This window comes from Eulemur rufifrons, chromosome 30 (genome assembly GCF_041146395.1).
Source record: "Eulemur rufifrons isolate Redbay chromosome 30, OSU_ERuf_1, whole genome shotgun sequence".
In the NCBI taxonomy this organism is placed as follows: domain Eukaryota; kingdom Metazoa; phylum Chordata; class Mammalia; order Primates; family Lemuridae; genus Eulemur; species Eulemur rufifrons.
The window spans coordinates 91,865,902-91,890,338 of NC_091012.1; the positions used below are offsets into that span (position 1 = coordinate 91,865,902).

Here is a 24,437-nt window from a genome sequence, read left to right on the forward strand (position 1 = left end):
TGTTGGATGCATCGTATATTTGCATCACAGAAAATTTTATGATATACAAGTTAATTTTATGATATACAAGATATAAAGAAATAAAATGTGATAATAAAATAGCTATAATGTTTTATGGCTTGAAGATTGACTTAATATTATACAATTTGAACTTATAAATCTACATGAATTTAAAATCTATTTTTTAATCTATTTCAAGTGTTAGAATTTTCTATAAGGTTTCATTTAAAAAACAGTGCCTCTGCTTTAAAAAGAAGGCAGATAAAAATCTGTTGTAGATGATGGGAAACATGAAAGGTTTTAAAGAGGGGATAAAAGTGATCAAATTTGGATTTTAGAAATATTACTTCGGTAGTCATTTGGAAGGTAGATTTGGGAGTAAAAAACTGGTGTTTAAGAAACCATTTAGATGGTTATTTTAACAGTTCAAGTGAGAGATCTCTGAGGATAGGAGCAGTGGAAAAGGAATGAAGGAGACAGAAGTCAGAGGTATTTAAGACATAAAAATGACATGACCAAGCAACCTTCTAGATGTAAAAGGTGAGAAAGAAGGAGAATGGATAAGACATGTGCTAATATTGTTTGTATATTATACTTCAATAAAAATTTAAAAATATATACTTGCAATACTGATAAAATACAAATTACCTAAAAATAGAACAAAAGATGTATAAGACTTCTGCAGGGAAAATCACCGAGAAACATTAAAGAAGTCCTAAATAAATGGAGAGATATACTATATACATATATTTGGGGGACTTAATTTTGATTTAATAAAGTACCTAGAAACAGACCAAGGCATATTTGGGGACTTAATATATGACAGAAATAGCACTGCTTATCAGTAGGGAAAAGATAGACTTTTTAATAAATAGTGCTAGGGCAAATGCGCATAAATGTGGAAAAACAAAACTGAACCCCTGCATCATACCATGTACAAAAAACAGTTGTGGGTGGATTAAAGATTTAAGTACGAAAGGCAAAACTATAAAGCCTTTATTAGATAATACAGAAGAATATCTTCAAGATCTTGGGGTACTAAAGGATTTTGTAAATAAGACACAAAATAATCATAAATGAAAAGAGCAAAAGACAAGCCAGAGATGAGAGAAGATATTTGTAAAACATACAGGGTGGGGAGATTTGCAATAAATATAACTGACCAGTGACTAGAATATACAGTATATTAAGAACTACTTCTTAAAATCAGTAAGAATAAGACCGACATTCAGTAGAAAAATTGGCAAGACTTGAATAGGCATTTTACAGAAAATACACATGGCCAATAAACACATGAAAAGGTGATCAATACCATTAGTCATTGATGGAATGAAAATTAAAACCATAATGAAGTATCACTTCACACCTACCAGATTGGCAAAAATTTAAAAATTCTGACCAAAGAATATTGGGGGATGTGGAGCAACAAGGATTCTCATACATTGGAAAAACTTTGAAAGACAGTTTGGTGTATATATACCCTATGACCCAGCAGTTCTACTTTGATGCATATACCCTAGAAAATCCTTACACATAGCCAGCAGGATATATAAATAAGACAGTTCATATGGGTATTGTTGATAATAGCCAAAAGCTGGAAACCGGAATATCCATCAACAGTAGAAAGAATAAATAGTGCTATAGTCATTCGATGGAATACTATACAGAAATGAAATGAACTATAGCTACATGCAACATAGATGAATCTCTCAAATACCATGTTGAATAGAAGATGCAAGAAACAACAGATAATATACAATATAATTCCATTTACATAAAGCTTAAAAAAGACAAAACTAAATTATTCTGTTTAGAGATATATACACAGGAGGCACTGCTATCAAGAAAAGCAAGGGAATCATCACATAAGTCAGGAGAGTAGTTAGGGGGCATGATACGAGAGGGGTATGCATGGGTGCTAAAAGTGTTTAGTTTTCAACTTAAGTGGTAGTTACATAGTTGTTCACTTTATAATTATTTATTAAGCTATATACATGACTTATGCAATTTTTCAACAATGCATGTGATTCACTCTCTTATATGGCACCAGAGAAATGAAACTAAGAGTGAATCACATGCGTTGTTAAGCAGTGTAATCTTTTCTGAGGAGCTTGACTCTAAGGGAAAGGAGACAGTATAGCAGTTACAGGAGGATTCAGGATTGAGGGAATGTGGGCACTTATGTTCACCAAAAACACCTATATAAGAATATTCATAGCAGCACTATTCATAATAGTCCCAAACAGGAAATTACCCAAATGCCCATCCAACAGTAGAAATGATAAATAAATTGTGGTGTATTTGTCAGCAGAATACTATATAGTAACGAAAACTACAACTACATGTAATGCTATGGATGACTCTTTTAAGCAAAATGTTGAATTGGGGTTATCAGATTTAGCAAAAGAAAAAACTATAGAACATGCAATCAAATTTAAATTTCAGATAAATGAAGAATCATTTCTAATATAAGTATGTTCCACACAAAATGATTTGTCATTTATCTGAAATTCAAATTTAGCTAGGTATTGTGTATTTTCTCTGAAGACCTTATATTGAGTGAAAGACGCAAAGGAGTCTATACTGCAAGACTAATCTAGGATAAGTCTGGACAGAGGTTACCCTTTGGGGAAGACAATGACCAGAAGGAAGCACATGTGGCACTTCTGGGATGCTTATAATATTGTTTCTTCATGTGGGTGCTATTTACATGTGTGTATTTCACGTTGTAAACATTCATCAAACTGAATAATGATTATTTGGGTACTTTTCTGTATGTATATTATACTTTAATTGAATAATCTACCCATTATCTATCTGTAATCTATTTATAATCTCTCTGGCAATGGCCTAATTATGTTTTATATTGAAAATCACAATAAAAAATAGGGATAAACTTAACAGGAAGTATATAGCACCCACACAGAATGAAGGGAGAGAAATAATTTGAATAGATAATTTAATCAGGAATATAAATGGTCTATAAATATAAAAGTATGTTTGACTTCACTAATAACTACAGAAATGAAAATGAGATACTATTTTTTACTTATCAGAATGGTAATATGCTTAGCAAAAAAGTTAGAAAAATGAATAATCTCATGTCATTTCTTCATGGGAGTTTGGTAGCATCTATTTTTAAAATGTACGTGGATTTTGAGAAGATGTTCCAGATCCCCTCTATTCTCAAACCTAATTCATCAACTGTTCTTGAGCCAAATGGGTGCTGGGGCCAGCCACGAAAATGAGGTTGCAGGATGGGTCTGTGACCTAAGAGTAAAGGGTGATGCAGGATTTTTAAACTCTGGAACAGATGAGAGCCCTGGGCCAAGGGCCTGGAGTCTGGTGTAGTAGAGCCAAAGCACAAGGATGGGAACCTGGGCCCTGGCAAAGGCTTGGCCCATAGGATTCTGTGAACATGTAGGGGGAAATCCAATATTGCTTATGAGAGTATGTCAGGTTTCCCTATCTGAAAATGCTGAAAAGAAACCAATGAGTTGGGTTGGGTCCTGTCTATCTTGAGACTAAGACAGCAGAAGGAAACAGAGTAGAGAGGCCTCCTCTTGATACCTCTTCAGGGGTCTGACAAGCTGACTGACAACATGCCTCCTGTTACAGTGCTGGTTCATGGGCTGAAACCCCTGTGCCTTTCCCAGTCATTGGGCTGCTACAATTTCAGGCACCTCAGCATTAGACTTGAGCCCCAGTGAGCAGACAAAGGAAAATAATAAAACACCTAAGGGGACCCAGAAGCCAAAGAGAAGAACAGGATTTTAATGACATAGAGTAGCTAAATAAAACAGACAATTTATAATTTAAAAAGACTTTCTGGAACTTAAATTAAATGGTAAATTAAATGTCATTTACCAAAACCAATAGCAATTATCATTCCAAATAATAAAACACCAAAACCATTCCAATTTAAGTCAGAAACTAGATCCCCATGGGGAAAGCAACTTTATAAGCTCAGGGTGTACCCTTCAACATTATTCTCCTTGCTAATAAACATAAGAGAAAATAATAGGAGTAAATATTGGCAGAGATTAATTTTCTTGTCACTGACACAATTTTATACCAAGAAAACTCAAGTCTCTAGTTAAAAAAACCCAAACTGTTAGAACAAAGCTATATTATCAAGATAGATGAATCTCACAAACATCATGCCGAACAACAAAAAAAGTCAGTTATAGAAGACACATATGCTATAAAACCACTTATGTTTAGAGACAGGCAAAATATCATTACATATAGTTAAAGGATACAAGAATAAAGAAATTAATGGAAAGGATAAACACCGCATTTAGAATGGTAGTTAAATATACCCCTCAGTCTGATGCAACCTGCCCTAATTCCTTACCACTGAACTGACACTGCTCAGGCAAAGGTTACCAAAAATCTCAATGAACAAATCCATTTGCCTCTTCTCAGCCTTCATCTTATGTAATCATGCTGAAGCATTTGACACAGGTGATAATCCCTTCTTCATAGAAACTATTACCTTGATTTTCTAGATACTAATACTATGATCCTTCAGTGTCTCTTCAACCTCTTTAATTAACTCCTTTACCCTTGACTCTTAAATATGAGTACTCCTCACTAATATTTAGTGTTGGCTCTCTCATCATCTAGTCTTTCTCTACACAATTCTCCTACCCATAGATTCCAAATATTTATCTCCAGTCCAGACAGTGCTTCTAAGTTTTTGTCCTGAATTTCCCATTTCCTCCTGGACTTTTCTAATATGCACACCACATGCAACATGTCCAAAATCTTTCCCTCTGCTGTTTGCTTCCTACATACCTCTTTCCTGTTTTCTCACTAGCTTCCCTTTAGCTCTTGGCATCACCCACTTGATACAGGACTCAACTGTGATTTTGTCATAAACTTCTTTGCCTTACAAATCAAATTTGACACTTGAATACACCTCCTTCCTCCCCAGTAAGGCAACATGTAACTATATGCTAATGGGCCTTTTCCACCCTCCGAAAATATTCTAGAGGCTAGCAACTTTCCTAGCTCTTGATAGGTAGAAAATGATTCCCTATATTGGTGGTGAACTTGTCTTTGGGAATGGCAATTCGGTAGCTAAGGAAAACTTAATTCCATTGGTATAAAGCATATCCCTAAAAGCCTCTTCCACCCTCAAAATCTACCTCAAATGTTGACAAGCACCCTAGCAAGCTCCTAGGGGTCTTAGTTCAGCTGAGATTTCACATAAATATCAGTAGGGCCCATATTGCTCATTAGCCACTACTCAGAAGTAAAAACACAGAAGAGGAAATAATTATGAAGAGGCTACTATTAATATTTACTAGAAATTGTGCTACATGTTTTATAAATATGAGTTCACTTAATCCCCACAACTCTATGGGAGTATACTTAAATTCTATTTTATTAATGAGGAAATTGAAGCTCTGAAGCTGAGAGGGGCAACCCAGAAATGTGCATATAAAATCCTCTATCACAGGCCGGGCGTGGTGGCTCACGCCTGTAATCCTAGCACTCTGGGAGGCTGAGGCGGGTGAATCGTTTGAGCTCAGGAGTTCGAGATCAGCCTGAGTAAGAGCAAGACCCCATCTCTACTAAAAATAGAAAGAAATTATATGGACAGCTAAAATATATATATAGAGAAAAATTAGCCGGGCATGGTGGCACATGCCTGTAGCCCCAGGCTACTCAGGAGGCCGAGGCAGGAGGATCGCTTGAGCCCAGGAGTTTGAGGTTGCTGTGAGCTAGGCTGACGCCACGGCACTCTAGCCTGGGCAACAGAGTGAGACTCTGTCTCAAAAATAAAGAAAGAAACAAATAATAAAATCCTCTATCACAACTGATAAAATTCCTTTAAGAGTCCCTAAAAGTCTTTTAAGATGCTGCCAACTGGGAAAGCCACCAACCACTTGTGAATCCGACACTGGTGGATCAGAAACTGCACAAAATCCCTGAGAGATTGAAAGTGGATGACTCAGACTAACATTAAATACACACACACACACACACACACACACACACACAGGAGAGAACTGCTGTAAATAAAAAGCTAGCACCAACTCCAGGAGTACTGAAGACTTGAAGGTAGAAGATTCAGAAAATAGCAGGAAGCTCTGGGACAATGGTCAAGGTAACTGCTTGTGGTACCACAGCAGAAGTAGGCCAGTAGGCTAGTAGTCACTGATATGATAGAAATAAGTCCAAACACACACATAAAAATATATACGATAAAGCCACCTGTTAAAAGAGACCATCAGAGATCAGGTATAAATAATGAATAAATAAAGTAATTAATGAAATCAAGTTACATAGTTTCTATAAGATAAGGGGTACAGAAAGAAATACCAGGCAAGGGCTAACAAAGAGAAAGTAGGTGAAAAATACTAATCAGATAAAAATATCAGGTTATTAAGTATGAAATGTCTGATTTCCTTAAGTACTAAGTTTGACAGTCGATATCTCTGACATTTCACTTTGACACTTCTTGTTTTATTTTTATTGTGAAGGTACATCCTCATTGTTTGAAACACATGGTTTGGCTTGTGATTGTCTTTCAAATTTTTTTTTTTTAGAGCAATTTTGTGAGACCTTGAATAAGTCAAAAATTCGAGCTATTTTCGAATATGAGTTCCATCATGGAACCAATGCAGCGCAGACAGCTCAAAGTATCAACGAAGTGTTTGGGAAGGATGTGGTTAATGAATGCACAGTACCTCGATGGTTTGAAAAGTTCTGTTCTGGTGACTTTAATCTTGAAAATAAGCCATGTGTGCAACCTGAGACCAAGGTGGATAATGATAACCTGAAAGCTGTGGTGGAAGCTAATCCATCTCAACCTGCATGTGAATTAGCAGTAAGGTTTGATGTTACTATTCCAACAATATTGGACCATTTGAAACAAATGGGAAAGGTAAAGAAGCTGGATAGATGGGTAATGCATGAATTAAGTGAGCCTCAAGAAGAGATCTTGAAGCTTGCCTTTCTTTGCTGCCATGACATAAAGGTGAACCATTTCTACACAACATTGTTACATGCAATGAAAAATGGATTCTTTTTGACAATCACAAACATTTGGCACAGTGGTTGGATAAAGATGGAGTGCGGAAACAGTCTAAAACCAAATATTCGTCAAAAAAAGGTAATGGTGTCTGTTTGGTGGTCCAGTGCTGGTATTATCCACTACAGCTTCAAGAAACCTGATCAGTTGATTATAGCAGAGGTCTACTGCAACCAATTGGATGAAACGATGAGGATGCTTGCAATTAAGCAGCTGAGATTGGTTAATAGAGACAGGCCAATCCTCTTGCAAGACAGTGCTCAACCACATGTCTCACAAACAATACTGCTCAAATTACAGAGGCTGGGCTTGGAAACTCTGTCATCCACTGTATTCACCAGACCTGGCACCAACTGACTACCACTTCTTCCAGGCTTTGGACTAGTACTTACAAGGAAAAATATTCTATTTTCAACAAGCTGTGGAAAACACCTTTTATGATTTCATCACCACTTGCTCTCCAGGCTTCTTTGCTGCTGGCCTAAACAAGCTACCATTAAGATGGCAAAACTGTGTACATAGTTTAGGCGCATATTTTAATTGTACTGCTTCTTGTTTGAGATATAATAAACTAAACTTTTGATTTGAAATCAGACATTTCGTATTTAATGACCTAATAGATATAATCCTCTAAGAAGATGTATGTCATGATACTTTATGCAGCTAGCAACAAAGCTTCAAAATACATAAAGTATAAACAAAGAAATACAAGAAGAAATGGACAAATCCTTGGTCATATTGTGAGAAAATAACATATTAAGTAAATAACAAGAAAGAACATAAGGATCTGAAAAATACAATTAACAAACTTGTCTAATAGGTATAACTATATACCCAACAAAAAATACACTCTTAAAATACACATGGGATGTTAATAAAGACCAAATAAGCATCAGGCTAAATTTCAAGAAACAGAAATCACACACATTCATTGATCATAATGCAATAAATTAGAAATTAACAATAAAAGGAAACACAGAGGCACCTTCTACATAACTCTTAGGTTAGAGAGAAAATGAAAAAGGAAATATTATCCTATTTAGAAATGAACAGTGAGAGTACTATTTCTCAAATTTATAAGATTACATCTAAGTGGTACTTACAGGAAATGTATAGCTTTAAATGTATCTTTTTAGACAAAGACAATTGAAAATAAATGAGACAATTAAACGGTGTGCATAAATAAAAGAAAAAAAAAGATCCTGAATGTGATTAAGCCTCTAGCTCTAAATACCAATTTGTAGGAAATACAGAGGAAGAGAGAAACATGTTAAACTACATGGGTAAGCAATCAGTGAAATTCAGACTATGGGAAATTCTACAAGACAGCTTGATTTCTTCAATAAATAAATTCTAGAGACTTGATGGGTAAGGAGAGATGGAAAAAGTACCTGTAGATAAAAAGAGATTTCTTAGCCAGGTTTGGTGGTGCACGCCTGTAGTCCTAGCTATTCTGGAGGCTGAGGTGGGAGGACTGCTAGAGCCCACGAGTTTGAGACCAGTCTGGGCGATATAGCAGGACCCTGTCTCAATCAACCAATGAAAGAGGTTTTAAAAACTTATCAAGCAATAACAATGTGTGGACCTTGTTTGGATCCTGATCCAAATAAATAAAATCTATGAGACAATGAGAAATCTGAACACTGACTAGATATTTGATTTTATTAAGGGATCACTGTTAATTTGTTAGGTGATTATATTTTAAAAGAGTTCTTATTTTTTACAAACTGAAATAAATAAAACAATATATCTGGAATTTGTTTCAAAATAATATAGATAAAACAAGACTAGTCATAAATTAGTGAAACTGCATGACAGGTATATGGGGGATTCATTATACCATCCTGATCTCTTTTGTATATGCTTGAAATGCTTTTCTTTAAAAGAAAGGAAAGAAAAGAAGTAAACTCAGTTTTCAACTCATGAAGCAATAAAAAGAATATAAAACAACCTAGTAAGATGTCATTAATAGAGTAAAAAATACAAAATAGGAAAAAGTATAGTTAATCAACAAATCTGCCATATGTGATAGGAAAAAATAGAAAAGGTATATAAAAAACCGAAAGGGGAGACATAACTACAGATGTAGAGGGGATTAAAAATATAAAGTAAATCTATTTGTAATATTATATGAATAAATTTGGCAATCTAGACAAAATGAATAATTTCCTATGAAAATATAAATGACCAAAATTAGCTCAAGATATAGAAAATATACTCTTTAAGAAACTTTCAAATATAATTCCCATGTTATATAAAATGCAGCAGAGCACAGAAAAAAATGGAAAGCTTCTCAACTCATTTTATACAGTTGGCAAAATCTTCAAACCAAAACTGGACAAGGAGAGCACACATACAAATAAATATTATAGACCACTCTCTCACAGGAACAGATTTGTAAAAGTCCTAAATTTAAAACTAACACATTAAATCCAGCAGTGTGCAGAAAGAATAATTTATCACGGTAAATTCAGGAAATGATAGAAAATTTATCTTTATAATTCACTCTATCAATAGGTTAAAAGAGGAGAAACTATATGATAACTAATTCCCAATCAATGATAAAATTCAACATTCATATCTTATTTTAAAAATAAGTAATTCTTAGAGGGATGTGGCAGTATGCGCCTATAGTATGAGCTGTTCTGGAAGCTGAGACAAGAAGATTGCTAGAGCCCAGGAGTTTGTGTCCAGCCTGGGCAACATATCGAGATCCCATCACCATTAAAAAAAAAAGTAATTCTTTGCAAACTAGGAATAAAAGGCCACTTCCTTAACTTGATAAAGGATATCTGTCAGAAACGGCACAGTAGATAGTTAAAATTGAAACACTAGCAATTTTCTAGTTAGACTGAAAAAGGAAAAAAGATAAGGATGATAACTATCACTGGTACTATTCAACATTATGCTGAAAAAGGATGAGAAAATAAATTAGGTATAAATTTTGGAAACGAAGAAACTGAAGTGTACCTGAGAATAATCTGAATACCCACCTAGAAAATCCATGAAACTCCACTGACAAAACAATGAGAAACTAAAAAAGTAGTTCAGCAAGGTGGTGAAATAACAAGATCAAAATGTAAAAAGTAATACTTTTCCTAGACAGGAATGGAAAATAGAAAAGGAGATATTCGAAAAAGCAACAAAAAAGTTAAAAAAGTATTCTGGAATAAGCCTAACAAGATATGTGGTAAGGCCGGATGCGGTGGCTCACGCCTGTAATCCCAGCACTCTGGGAGGCCGAGGCGGGAGGATTGCTCGAGGTCAGGAGTTCAAGACCAGCCTGAGCAAGAGCGAGACCCTGTCTCTACTAAAAAATAGAAAGAAATTAACCAGACAACTAAAAATACGTAGAAAAAGTTAGCCAGGCATGGTGGCACATGTCTGTAGTCCCAGCTATTCGGGAGGCTGAGGCAGAAGAATTGCTTCAGCCCAGGAGTTTGAGGTTGCCGTGAGCTGGGCTGACACCACAGCACTCTAGCCTAGGCAACAGAGTGAGACTCTGTCTCAAAAACAAACAAACAAACACCAAACAAACATAAAAAAAGAAGATATGTGGTATAAGAATTATATTAAGAAAACTACAAACCTTACTTAAAGACATAAAAGATGACTTGAATAAATGTTCCTGGATGGGATCAATTCTCCTTAATCTATAAATTGAATTCATTTCTCAATAGAAATCCAAAGAAGATTTCATAGTACTTGACAACTTAATTCTAAAATTCACCTGGAACAGAACCTAATCAAAATAATTCTGATAAAATTGAGGGGAAACTTGCCCTCCCAGAGATTAAAACATATGATAAGTTAGACTTATTAAAAGGTCTAAGAATAAACAAATTGACCAATAGAGCAGAATAGTGTCTAGAAATAGACCCCACACACATATGATCAACTCAACACACCAAGACACCGAGTCAATCCAGTGGGTAAAGGAACTTCTATTTAACCAATGGTGGTGGTGTAACTGTAACAGACACTCCATCTTAAAAGCTAACTAATAACTCTTTCTTTTACAATGCCTAATTGTGTGCTTGCTTAAGAATTCCAGGAATTGGCCTTGGGCAACTAACTATAGAACCAAGATTGCAGGACTCCCCGCTAGAGGAAAATGCTGAGCAGTTAACCTTCAATTCTGTTGCAGTCTAGCGGATCCCAGCTCAGACTGCCAGATGGCCAGCTACTAAAGTTAACCATTGGAACAAGTTATGCTGACCTGCACATGGCCAGCTTCTGAATATAGTTTCCCAAAACTCCTCCTTTAAAACCCTTCAGTCAGTCTGAAAAATTTGAGATGGTTTTTGCAACATGAGTCCACCATCTCCTCAGGTTTCTGGCTCTTGAATAAATCTGCTTTTCCTTCCACCAACTCTTGTCTCTCGAGTTTGGCTTTTGAACAGTGAGTAGCAAAGCCTAAGTTTGGTTACAGTGGAACAACTAGATAGCCACGTGGGAGAAAAATGATCCTCAACCTCTAACTCACTTTATAGCCAAAAATTAAGACAGATTACAGAAGTAATGTAAAAGCTAAACCTATAAAGCTTCAAATAGGAAACAAAGGAGAATATCTTCATGACTTTGAGGTAGGCAAAGATTTCTTGGACAGGATACCAAAAGTACTAAGCATTAAAGAAACCTGATAAATTGGACTTCATCTCATGCTTGAAGCTCTGACTTGGGGGGATGAGGGGGCATGGGCAATATATATAACCTGAATTTTTGTACCCCCATAATAAGCTGAAATAAAAACTATAATAAATAAATAAATAAATGAAAAAAAATTGGACTTCATCAAAATTAAAATTTTTGCTTGTCAAAAGACATCATTAAAAAGAGAAACAAACTACAGACTAGAAAAATACATCTGCAACATATACACCTAATGCTAGAATCCATAATATATAAAGAACTCCCATGTATCATCAACAAAAGGAAGAATAACTCAAGTTTTAAGGAATGGGCAAAAGACTTGAACAGACATTTTAAAAAAATATATGAATAGCCAATAAGTATATGAAAATGGACTCAACATTCATCATCTTGGAAATGAAAATTAAAACCATGATGAGATACCATTCAACACCCACTAGAATTTCAAAGACATCTTTTTTGGCTGGCCATGATGGCTCATGCCTGTAATCCTAGCACTTTGGGAGGCCAAGGCAGGAGGATCACTTGAGGCTAGGAGTTTGAGGTTACAGTGAGCTGTGATGATGCCACTGCACTCTAGCCCAGCTGACAGAGCAAGACACTGTCTCAAAACAAATAAACAAAACCAAAAACCCCATCTTTTTTATGAAGACATGGAAAACTGGAACTCTCATATACTGCTGGGGTCTAAAATGGCACAAACCATGTTAGAAAACTGTTAGGCCTTCTTTTTTTTTTTTAAAAAAAAAAATAAAGTTAAGCATACATTTACCTTCTTCCATTTCTAGGCATTTATCCATGAGAAATGAAAATATATGTTCACAAAAAGGCTTTTACATGAATGTTCAGGGGAGTCTTAGTTAAAAACTAGATATAACCTAAATTTCCATCAACAGGAGAACAGAAAAATAAATGGTATAATCATAGAATGGAATACTAATCAGCAATACAAAGTAACAAATCACAAATCAAAACAAGAACATGAACAAATCTCAAAAATATATTATGTTGAGCAAAAGAAACCAGGCACACACACAAAAAATATTCTAAGATCCCATTTATAATGAAATCTAAGAACATGTAAAACTGATCTATGGCAACAGAAGTCAGAAAATTATTGCTTGGGGTAGAATGGGGAAAGGGTGGATTGACTGGAAAGGGGCACAAGGAAACTCTCTGGGGGAGATGGAAACGTTTTATATCATGTTTTGGGTGGTAGATAACATAAATGTATTCAGATATCAAAACTTAACAAACTGAGCTTTTAAAATACACGCATTTTATTACATATAAATTTTACTTCAAGAAAAAATATACTTAAAAAGGTAACTACATGAGGTGATAGATATGCTAATTAGCTTGATTGTAATAATCATTTCATAATTTATGCACATATCAAAACACATTGTCTACCTTGAACATATACAATTTTTATTTGCCAATTATACCTCAATAAGGCTGAAAAAGAAAAGCTATTGCTTGTAAAGTAGCCAATTTTATATATTCTAAAAAGAAAAATATGACAATAAACACACACAAGACATGAATGAAAAGATTAATAAAGTTTAAAAATGAGACTGAGAAAAATATATGCAATATATGTAACAAAGGCCTAATATCTACAATATATAAACAACTCCTACAAATCAATAAGAAAAATACAACTTGAAAGAAAAAAAATAAGCAAAGGGTATGAACAGGCAATTCATAGAAATGGAAAGAGAAATGGCCAATAACATGAAAAGATGCTCAATCTCACAAATACTTAGGGAAATACAAGTTTTTAAAAATAACATGTAAGATAGGCAAAAATAAAAAGGTCAATTAATATCCAATATTGTCAACAGTACAAGAAAACATATTCTTATATATTATAGGTAAAATGGATACTGAGGCAATATTTGGAGGGCAATATTTAATGGTACTTAAAATCTCAAATGTATATGCCTTTCAACCCAGCAAGTCCTCTTCCAGATATATAACCTAGAGAATACTCTCACATGCATATCATGTGCGAGGCTACCTAGTGAGGCATCATTTCACAATAGCCAGAAATTAGAAAACTGAAATGTCAGTAAAATGGGAATAAACAAGGTAGACTCTATATACTGTTCTATATAGCAGTTTTTAAAATGAGGTAGACTTACATATACTGAATACAAAAAAAAAAAGCTATATCACTAAGAGATAAAGTAAGTTGAAAAACAATATGTGTAGTATGATGGCATTTATCTTTAAAAACAACATGGAAACACCAATAAAAATGTATATAGTATGCAAAAAAATCTCGATTGCTACCTACGAAGCAGATGAAAGTGATTACTTCTGGAGTAAGATTGGGGTAGTAAATCAAGGGAGATTTTATCATCATCTGTATTGTTTGTATTTTAATAGTAGGAATTTATTCATGTACTACTCATGTAATTAAAAGGAAATAAATAAATTTAGCAATGCCAGAATTTTAAAAGGCATATAACGAAACTATATTACTATATGTACACATACATATATACATAGAAAAACATCTAGTAAAGATACACACTAAACTTAATAATCACAGCTAAATAACAGTCTGGCCAAAAGTTTGAAGGAAAGATCTGGGGAATGAGGTGTGCACAGAGGGCCTTAAAAAGTTCTGATATTGTAAGGGAAATTCATTTGTATAGGCAATAGGTTTCTTAGGCCAAACTAAAATAATTGCTGGTGTGTCTTCAGCCGGCCTTCCAAGGAGGCATGAGTCAGCACACTTACGTAACCAAGGTGTTATCTCCTATATGAACCCATGTGATCATGCTTTCCCATGGCATGTGGCCACTATTATTCCAAGCCATATATAAGTGCTCGCCATGTTCTTGGCCATGCACTCGCCAGGGCTGCATCCCCCCACAATAAAGAACATGTCTCATCTGCCCGCCACCGCACGCCTCTTCTTTGAACTGCTGGAAGCCTGCTCCAGCGCACTCGCTAACCACACAACCCACTCCCCACATTTGGCATAGTCAGTAGGATTCGAAGGGGAAAGTGTCCCCTCTGCCCCAGAAGGGGATGATATGTGGCCTCCCACAGCCTCTGCCATGGAGTGGCAGCAGGTTGAGTGGAAAGGGCCTTGTGGGCCGGGGAGGAATCACTGCAGCCTAGAAAGCAAGCAGCGGCTGGTCGGGTGGGCTGGCACTTCCTTTAGGCCCTCTGTGAGCAACATGCAGATACCCGGTGGTCAGAAGCCCAGGTGGAAAAATTACAAGTGATAGAGGAAAACCTGAAGGCGCGGATGCCAGCTTTGGAAAAGGAATTGATGAGCATTTCAGCTGCGGAGGCCGAAGAAACCATAGGGACGCAGGAGACTAAGGGCGAGATGGAGCGTGGGCAACCATGAGACTCCTGGTGGGGGGGTGCAGGGCGCACCCACGGTAACAGAGCATATTTCATACTCCACTTACACACCCACAGAGCTGTAGGAGTTAGGGATGCGCCAAGCCTTTTCTATGATAAACAAACTGGCTGGACTGCTGAGGACCACTATGCGCATGTGCGACCTGATCCTAGTCAAAGCCGAGGTTCATTTAACCTGCTGGCAGCTGTGCTCACTCCCTATGTGGGGAAGCAGAGCGCTACCCTGGCTTTGGGAGACGCCGAAGAATGGAAAGGGGAGAAGGAACAAGTGCATATGCTGCAAGGGCCCAAGAAGGGCCCGCGAACTCAGGGCCCCCTGCAGAAAGTCAGTACAAGGGGCCCAGAAGGTGTCACGAACCTTCTGTGGCTAGACAAACCAGATGTGGCTAGACCTCCTACTAGCAAGAATAAAGAAACAGCCTACTGAGGTATTGCTGGCTCTGTGGAATCAGCTGGCTCTCCACCAGCGATTCACAAAAGCACCCAAGAAGGGGGAAGCTGAGACACCTGCCAAAGAGACGCGCAATGTGTGGCTGTAAGATTTTATAGTTGAAGCCCCTCTCTTTGATATGGGTTAGGGGTCAGGCCAAGGCACCCAGTCAGAGGGGCCCCTGGATGACTGGAGGGAGCACGTGGAACTTGCTATTCATTGGTCCCCTACAAATGTATAGTGGGTTTTGGCCTTGATGGACATGGGAGCTGACTGCTCCCTAATTTATAGAAACCCTGAGCTGTTTACTGGACAAATGGCCCATATAGATGGCTATAATTGACAAACTGTTAAAGTTAAGCAAGTAACTATTCCATTGGGAATAGGGTGTTTGGCCCCTAGGCCTTACACTGTGTGTATCCCCCATCGAAGAATATATTCTAAGTGTTAATATTCTGTGTGGCTTAACCCTAACTATCTCCGTGACTTGACTTTCACCTCCAAGTTAGGGTTGTGAAGCTGGTGGTGTGTGGCCACCTCCATCACCTACCGCAGGTTTTGCCCACACCTTGTGGTGTGGTACGCACCCAACAATATCATTTGCCACGGGGGGCATGAAGAAATTTCACAAACCATATTGCAGCTGGAAAAAACTGGCATAATGTGCCCTGCTCACAGTCCATTCAACTCTCCTATTTGGCCAGTTAAGGAACCAGATGAAACCTGAAGAATAACAATGGACTATTGGGGACTGAATAAAGTGACTCCCCCATTGCATGTGGCAGTGCCATCTATACTGGATCTGATGGATCAATTGACTTTGATGCTTGGATAGTACCACTATGTGGTAGACCTAGCCAACGCCTTTTCTCCATAAACATAGCTATGGACAGTCAAGACCAATTTGCCTTCACGTGGGAAGGACGACAATGGACACTTGTGGTGTTACTGCAAGGTTATCTCCACAGCCCAACCATATATCATAGTTTAATGACACCAAATTTGACCACATGGAGTCAGCCATCCTCAGTGTACTTGTTTCATTATATTAATGATATAATGTTAAGGCCACCAGCCTTCAAACCTCGTTGGAGCAATGAAGTTGAGCGATGAACGACTCCAAGGTCCAGGGACTTGGATTATTGGTCAAATTTTTAGGTGTTGTCTGGTTGGATAAGACAAAGGCAGTCCCTGAGGCAATTATAAATAAAATTCAAGTCTTCCCCCTACCCACTCCGGTAAAATAGTTACAAGTGTTTGTGGGGCTCTTGGGGTATTAATATATGTTCACTCCCCACTTGACCCAACTATCACGGCCTTTGCATGCATTATGTAAAAAGAGGACACAGTGGGACTGGTCCCTGGAGGCAGAGGCCTCTTTTATGGCAGCCAAGAGGGCTGTCATGCAAGCCCAGATGCTACAAGTGATTGACTGCTTATGGTTGTTTGATCTTGATGTGGCAATTGACTCAAGAAGAATGGGCTGAGGTTTGTAGCAGCGCCAACATAAGCGGCAACTCCCTATTAAGTTTTAGTCCCAGACTTGAAAGGGCCCTCAAGAGCACTATTCCTTAATGGAAAAGCAGCTGGCAGCTATATATGCCACCCTTCAGGCCTATAAATCCATAACTGGACAGTCTAAAGTGATAGTGCATACCACATTCCTATAGCAGGGTAAGTAAGGTCATGGATAACCAACCCACAATCAAAAGTAGCCCAGTACCCACTCTAATAAAGTGAAAAGCTTATCTGGGGCAATGAACAGAGTTCAGCTCCAGCCCTTAACTGCAAAGTTGCAAACAGCCCAGATGCCCCCACTAATGAAGTAGGAAGCTTATTTGGAGCAACGAACAGAGTTCAGCTCCAACCCTTGACTGCAAAGTTATAGACAGTATTAGACCCAGTTAAATTTTTGTCTGAGGCTAACCCTTAGACCATGATAGTACCTAGAAAATAAAGCCTGTACCTTAAAGAATAAAGTCTCCCTCCAATAAAGGCATGATATACCGACAGGTCCAATTGCAAACCCCCAGCCCAATGGATGGTAGTAGCTGTCCAGGAAAAAAAAAAAAAACCATACCTTGAAAAACAGGATCTCCCTCCTATGGAAATATGAATCATAATGAAATCTGATTTAAAACGAGGCAGGAACAGAGCAGCCAAAGGGCTAAATTGCATGCTGTGAGTGTGCACAAGCCATCCCCTTTGCATATCTGAACTAATAGGCCATTTATAAGGAACTCACTGTCTAGTTACCTACATGAAAAGCCCAAAGTTGGCTAGTAGGGCACTGCATGGTGTGGGTGGCTTTAACTTTCCGCTTGTTAAATGGGAAAGTACATTTGATGTGCGCTTGGGGATGGCAACATGTCCCGGGAAAAATCCTCTCCACCTTTACCGAAAAGCCACGTAATTGGAATACCGTGTTCTCCCGCTAGCACCGGATGAAACAAACTCCATAATAATTCTACCTAGCAGCTATCTTTTTCCCTGAAGATGAAGCCATTAAGGTAGAAATAAAAGCTAATGCCCTAGCGGAGCATACTGCTTGGGCCCTGAATCAAACCATGCAAGCCCTAACCCTCCTGACAAATAAAGTCACCCAAATAAAAAAAGTGGTTTTGCAAAATCACATGGCCCTTAATCTTCTTACTGCAACCCAACGAGACACAAGCGCAGTCATACATACTGAATACTGTGTATATATACCTGATCACCAAAAAAATATCTCCTCTGCCTTAAAGGAAGTTAATGGCAAGGTACAAGCCATCCAACAATTAACTGGAAACACATTGCAACAATGTTGAAAACGTCTCCCATTGTCCCTCCTAATGTTAAAAAATATTTGCCAGAGGCTAATAACACTATGCTATTCCCTATATTATTACTATGGCCTTTATGCCCATGGGGCCTCCCTATGGGCCCATATATTGGCCGCCAAACCTATTACCTAGGGGGTGAAATGTAAGAGAAATTCATTTGTATAGGCAATAGGTTTCTTAGGCCAAACTAATTGCTGGTGTGTCTTCAGCCGGCCTTCCCAGGAGGCATGAATCAGCACACTTATATAACCAAGGTGTTATCTCCTATATGAACCCATGTGATCATACTTTCCCATGGCATGTTGTCACTATTATTCCGAGCCATATATAAGTGCTTTCCATGTTCTCAGCCAAGCTCTCGCCATGGCTGCATCCCCTGCCCCCTCCGCCAATAAAAAACATGTCTCATCTGCCTCATCTGCCTGCCACTGCCAGCCTCTTCTTTCAACTCCCAGAAGCCTGCTCCGGTGCACTCACTAGCCACACAGCCCACTCTCCACAGATATATTTCTGGAGATCTAGAAAGCCCTGTGCATGTGCAGGGCTGTGTACATGCTCAGGAAAGACCTAGAAAGCCAGAAATCTTGCATCCTTGGCTGACTTGAGACCCTGCTCAAGCAACGAAGGCTAAGGCAGAATTGTAAAGTACCTAAGTGTTGAAGGCATGCCCAAATACATATACAAAGCCCTAGGCAAATGGTGGAAGATTTACAGGTACAAGGCATACAAGGAAATCAGACCAATCATTAGCTAACCACTAAATTAACGGAGCAGACACTTCTGTGATTGCAAACTATAGGGAATACAGAGTTTATAGAATTAGTCCAGGAAAGTTACTAAACAAATAAAAAACAAGTGAGGTTTATTCTAGGAATACAAGGTTGACTTAAATTCCAAAAATCAATTAATACAATACACAATATCAGTAAAGAACAAAAATAATATGATCATGTCAATAGATGCTGAAAAAGCATTCAACAAACACCTGTTCATGATAAAAACACTCGACAAACTAGGTATAAAAGGGAATTTCTTCAATTTGGTAGGAGCATCTATGAGAAACCCATAGTTAACATCACACTTAATAGTAAAAGACTGAACGTTTTTCCCCTAAGATCAGGAACATGACAACAATATTCATTCTCACTTCTATTCAACATTGTATTGTAGGTTCTAGACAGGATAATTAGGCAAGGAAAAGAAATGAGGGCATCCAGACTGGAAAGAAAGAGGTAAATGTATGTCTATTCACAGATGACATAATCTTGTATACAGAAATCCTAAAGAATCTATTAAAAAACTATTAGAACTAATAAGGTCTGCAAGGTGCAGATACAAGATCAATATGCAAAACTCAATAAATAATTTGAAAATGAAATCAAGAAAATAATTCAATTTATAATAGCATTGAAAATAATTAAACATTTAGAAATAAATTTACCAAAAGAAGTGTAAAATTTACTTTGAAAATTAAAAAAAATTATTGAAAGATTTTAAAGAAGATCTAAATTAAAAAAAGACATCTGATGTTCATACACTGAAAGATTTACTATTGTTAAGATGGCAAGCCCAGGAGTTAGAGGTTACAATGAGCTATGATGGCACCATGGCACTTCAGCCTAAAAAAAGAAAAAAGATGGCAATACATCCCAAATGGATCTACAGATTCAACAGAATCCCTATGAAAATCCCAGCTGGCTTCTTTTCAGAAATTGACAAACCGAACCTAACATTCATATGGAAATGAAAGGGACCCAGAATAGCCAATACAAACGTGAAAAAGAACAAAGTTGGAGGACTCACAATTCCTAATTTCAAAAATTACCACAAAGCTATAGTAATCAAGACAGTGTGGTTCTGGCATAAGGATAGACATATAGATCAATGGAATAGAGTGTCCAGTTGCTCTTGACAAGGATGCCAAGACAATTCAATGGAGAAAGAATCGTCTTTTCAACAAATGATGCTGGGATAACTGGATATCCATGTGCAAATGAATGAAATTGGACCACTATCTCATATCATATACAAAAATTACCTCAAAATGTGTCAAAGACCTAAATGTGATATGAATGGACATTTTTCCAAAGAAGACATAACAAATTGCCAAGGAGCACATGAATAATATTCACCATCATTAGCCATCAATGAAATATAAATAAAAACCACAAGGAGATACTACTCCATATCCACTAGGATGGCTATAATTAAAAAGACATACTAACAAGGGAAAACGTGGAGAAGTTAGAACCTTTATATATTGCTGGTAAGAACAAAAACTGATGTAGTTGTTTGGAAAATAGCCTGGCAGTTCTTCAAAAAGTTAAACAGAGTCACCATATGACTCAGCAATTCTACTCTTAGGTGTATACCCAAGAGAAATGAAAACATATGTCCATTTAGGTATAACATTAATTGGGTGTCGGGAAGATGTTGGGGGGAGGGGATGGGTGTATACATACATAATGAGTGCGATGCGCACCGTCTAGGGGATAGACACGCTTGAAGCTGTGACTACCGGGGGGCTGGGGGGGGGGCAAGGGCAATATATATGACCTAAACTTTTGTACCCCCATAATATGCTGAAATTAAAAAAAAGAAAGAAAACATATGTCCACACAAAAACCTGTAGCAGCATCATTCCTAATAACCCAAATGGAAACAACCCAAATGTCCATCAATGGATGGATAAATAAAACCATGTTATTTTCATACAATGGAAGATTGGCAATAAAATGGAATGAAGTACTGATACATGCTACAACATGGGTGAACCTTGAAAACATCATGCTATATGAAAAAAGTGAGTCACAAAAGACCACATATTACATAATTCCATTTATAGGAAATGCTCAGGATAGACAAATCTATAGAGACAGAAAGAGGATCAGTTATTGCCCAGGGTAGGGAGTGGAGAACATATGTTGGGGGGAAATAAGGAGTGATTGCTAATGGGTATGGGTTTCTTTTTGAGGTGATGAAAATATTCTAAAATTTATTGTGGTGATGGTTATATAACTCCTTATGAACATACTAAAAATCACTGAATTTGTGCTTTAAAGGGTGAATATGTTATGGTATTTTAATTATTTAGTTGAAAAAAAAAAGAAAGTTAAACAGAGGTACCATATGACCCAGCAATTCCACTCCTAAGTATATACCCAAAAGAAATTAAAACATTTTTCCACACAAAAACTTATACAGGCCAGGTGCAGTGGCTCACGCCTGTAATCCTACCACCTTGGGAGGCTGAGGCAGGAGGATTTCTTGAGGCCAAGAGTTCGAGACCAGCCTGGGCAATAGTGAGATCCCATCTCTATAAAAAATTAAAAAATTAACCAGGTGTTATCCTGTAGTCCCAGCTACTCAAGAGGTTGAGGCAGGAGGATCACTTGAGCCCAGGAGTTTGAGGTTGCAGTAAGCTATGATGACACTACTGCATTCTAGCCTAGGCAACAGAGTGAGACCCTGTATCAAAAAATAAATAAATAAATAAACCTTATACGTGGAAGTTCATAGAACAATATTCATAATAGCCAAAATTGGATACAAGTGATAAATGGACAAAATGTGTTGTATCCATACAATGGAATATTATTCAGTAATAAAAAGGAACAAAGTACTGATACATGCTACAACATAGATACACCTTGAAAACCTTACACTAAGCCAGTCACATAAGATCACATATTGTATGATTACATTTATATGAAATGCAGGTTGGTGGTTGTCTAGGGCTAGGGAAGGTGGTGGGAATGGGGACTGACTGCTAATGGAAGTGGAGCTTCTGTCTGGGGTGATAAAATGTTCTAAAATTAAATTGTGGTGATGGTTGTACAACTCTGTGAATATACTAAAATCCACTGGCGTGTACAGTCTAAATGGGTGAATTTTATAGTATGTGAATTATATCTCACTAAAGCTGTTAAATAAAACAACTTGGAACTGAACACCCAAAAGAAGATAAAGAAGGTATAAGAACCTTTAAAAATAGTGTCAAGAAAGCTAAATCTCAAGTGCAATCCAGAACAAAAAGGGCACTTTTAAATACAGCACAAAATAAGAAAGGAATAGGTCTCTACCCTATGCCAGCAGTATAATAATGATAAATGACAGAGGTAAAATCCTCAATTACTATTTTTGCTTCTGCCTTCTTAGTTCCCAAGAGGGAACTGAAGCCCAATATGAAAAGAGGTAGTAAGCGTAAACTCAACTACTTTAATAAGAGTTCAAATATCTTGGAACAGATGAATTATAGCCAAGGGAACTGAGAGTAATTTCAAATAAGACCGCTAAAGCCATGTCAATGATATTTGAGGAATCATGAAGAAAGATGTTCCAGAAGACTGGGCAGATGTAATTTCAATTTTCAAAAAAGGGGTAAAAGTTAAGTTAATTTCATAAATTACAGACCAGTGAATTTGATGTAAGTCTAGATTATTACAAGTACAGCTTGCAAGAACTGAGAAATGGAAGCATAAGCACTAGAAGTCAGCTTGAATTCACTAAGAAAAAGTCAATTTAGGCTAATCCTTATTTCTTTTTGTACTATTACTAAGGTGGAAGCTATGAGAAATATGGTAAATATAGTGTATCTGGACTTAGCAAAGCATTTGATGAAATCTTTAATGAGATCCTTAAGAAAAAAATTGAGAAATAGGAACTGGATGTTTAATTTTTGTTAGATAAATAATCACTTGAAGGACCATTCCCAAAGCATGCAGATTACCAGGTCACTATCATGCTAGAGGAAGGTTTCTAATAGCATACACCATAGGGTTCTTCTAGCCTTAGGAGCTTCATCACTTAAATCCAACAACTTGAATGAATATATGGAAACCATGCTGATAAGGTTTATACGTGCCAACATCAGGAAGGGAGAGTGAATACTTAAAAAGACAGAATCAGGACATTGATTTTAATTATAAGTAGTTGGGGATAAAATAAAACTAAACTAAACTAAAATTTAAAACTTGCCTGGACCAGATGAAATCAAATCATAAGCCAGATACAAATCTCATACCTAAATTAGAGAATGAGTACAAAGGAAAGAAATAATTTTTCACTATTTCTGAAATTAGCCTCACACTTGAATTGCAGTTACTGTTAAAATGTGATCTGAAATATCCCAGTCAATACACCAATACCAATATGAGTACTAGAAGTTTTTATCTACAACTGTGACCTTAAATACTCTCTCACCCTCTTTTAGACGATCCCCTTCAGCCTTGGTTTTCTTCTGCCTTTCTGATCCAGCGAGGTCTACAAGATGTAGCTTGGTGCGAAAGCTACTATTCCTGTAATAATGACAGGAAGACACAAGTGAGAATGGTCCACAAGCTCGAGAATAGCTGAGTATCAAAGCTGACCAGCTGTCAGCTCTCATTTTTTTTTCAAGTCAGTCAAAATGGCTACATTGGTCACTAATGCCCCAAATCTGATGTCTGATGATTTGTCAAATCAATTGAAGAAGCAGCCTAATATTCGACCTTAATAGAACTAGTATTAAAAATCTCTACTCTTTAAATTTTAACTTACTTGTCACTTTTCTTTCTTTGCTCTATGGAGATTGTAAAGATGGCATGAGATCGGGATGACTGGGAGTTCATAGCTGTGGAGGCCACAGTCCTACAATTATTGCCCTGCTCCAAACAGGAAACAGTATCCAGGGCAACTAAAACAGTCTTCTCAGTGAGTCCTACAATCTAATTCCAAGAAAGAAAAAAATTCACTTATGATTCATATTTCAAATGCTTGATCAGAAATATAGGGATTGGTGGTTTAAAAAAATGCCTTGTTCTAGTAGAACCTCAATAAACAGAATAGGTGTGGTAATGAGGACTGTTTTAACCAGCAACTCTGTGAAGATCACTGGAAACCAAGGTCTCCAATCTTCCTTAGGAATGTCAGAAACAAGGGTGTCAGCCAACATCTCTAGATTTTAGGATGGTAATGGCTAGGTGCCTTCCAGGGAGCTCTAAGTGAAGGTGACCCTCTTTCGAGATTTTTTTTTTTTTTTTGAGATAAAGTCTTGCTCTGTTGCCCGTGCTAGAGTGCCATTGCGTCAGCCTAGCTCACAGCAACCTCAAGCTCCTGG

The 24,437-nt window shown here is 37.2% G+C and overlaps 1 protein-coding gene across 1 annotated transcript in view; it reads right to left on the minus strand.

The window, feature by feature from the left end:
• KIF4A (kinesin family member 4A) overlaps positions 1 to 24,437 on the minus strand; it is a 113,536-nt gene that overhangs the window by 74,877 nt on the left and 14,222 nt on the right. The window contains exons 5-6 of the mRNA XM_069464435.1: positions 23,879 to 24,045; positions 23,543 to 23,637 (exon numbers count right to left, since the gene is read on the minus strand). Of these exons, the coding sequence (XP_069320536.1) occupies positions 23,543 to 23,637; positions 23,879 to 24,045 (262 nt within the window). The remainder of the gene's footprint in view (positions 1 to 23,542; positions 23,638 to 23,878; positions 24,046 to 24,437) is intronic.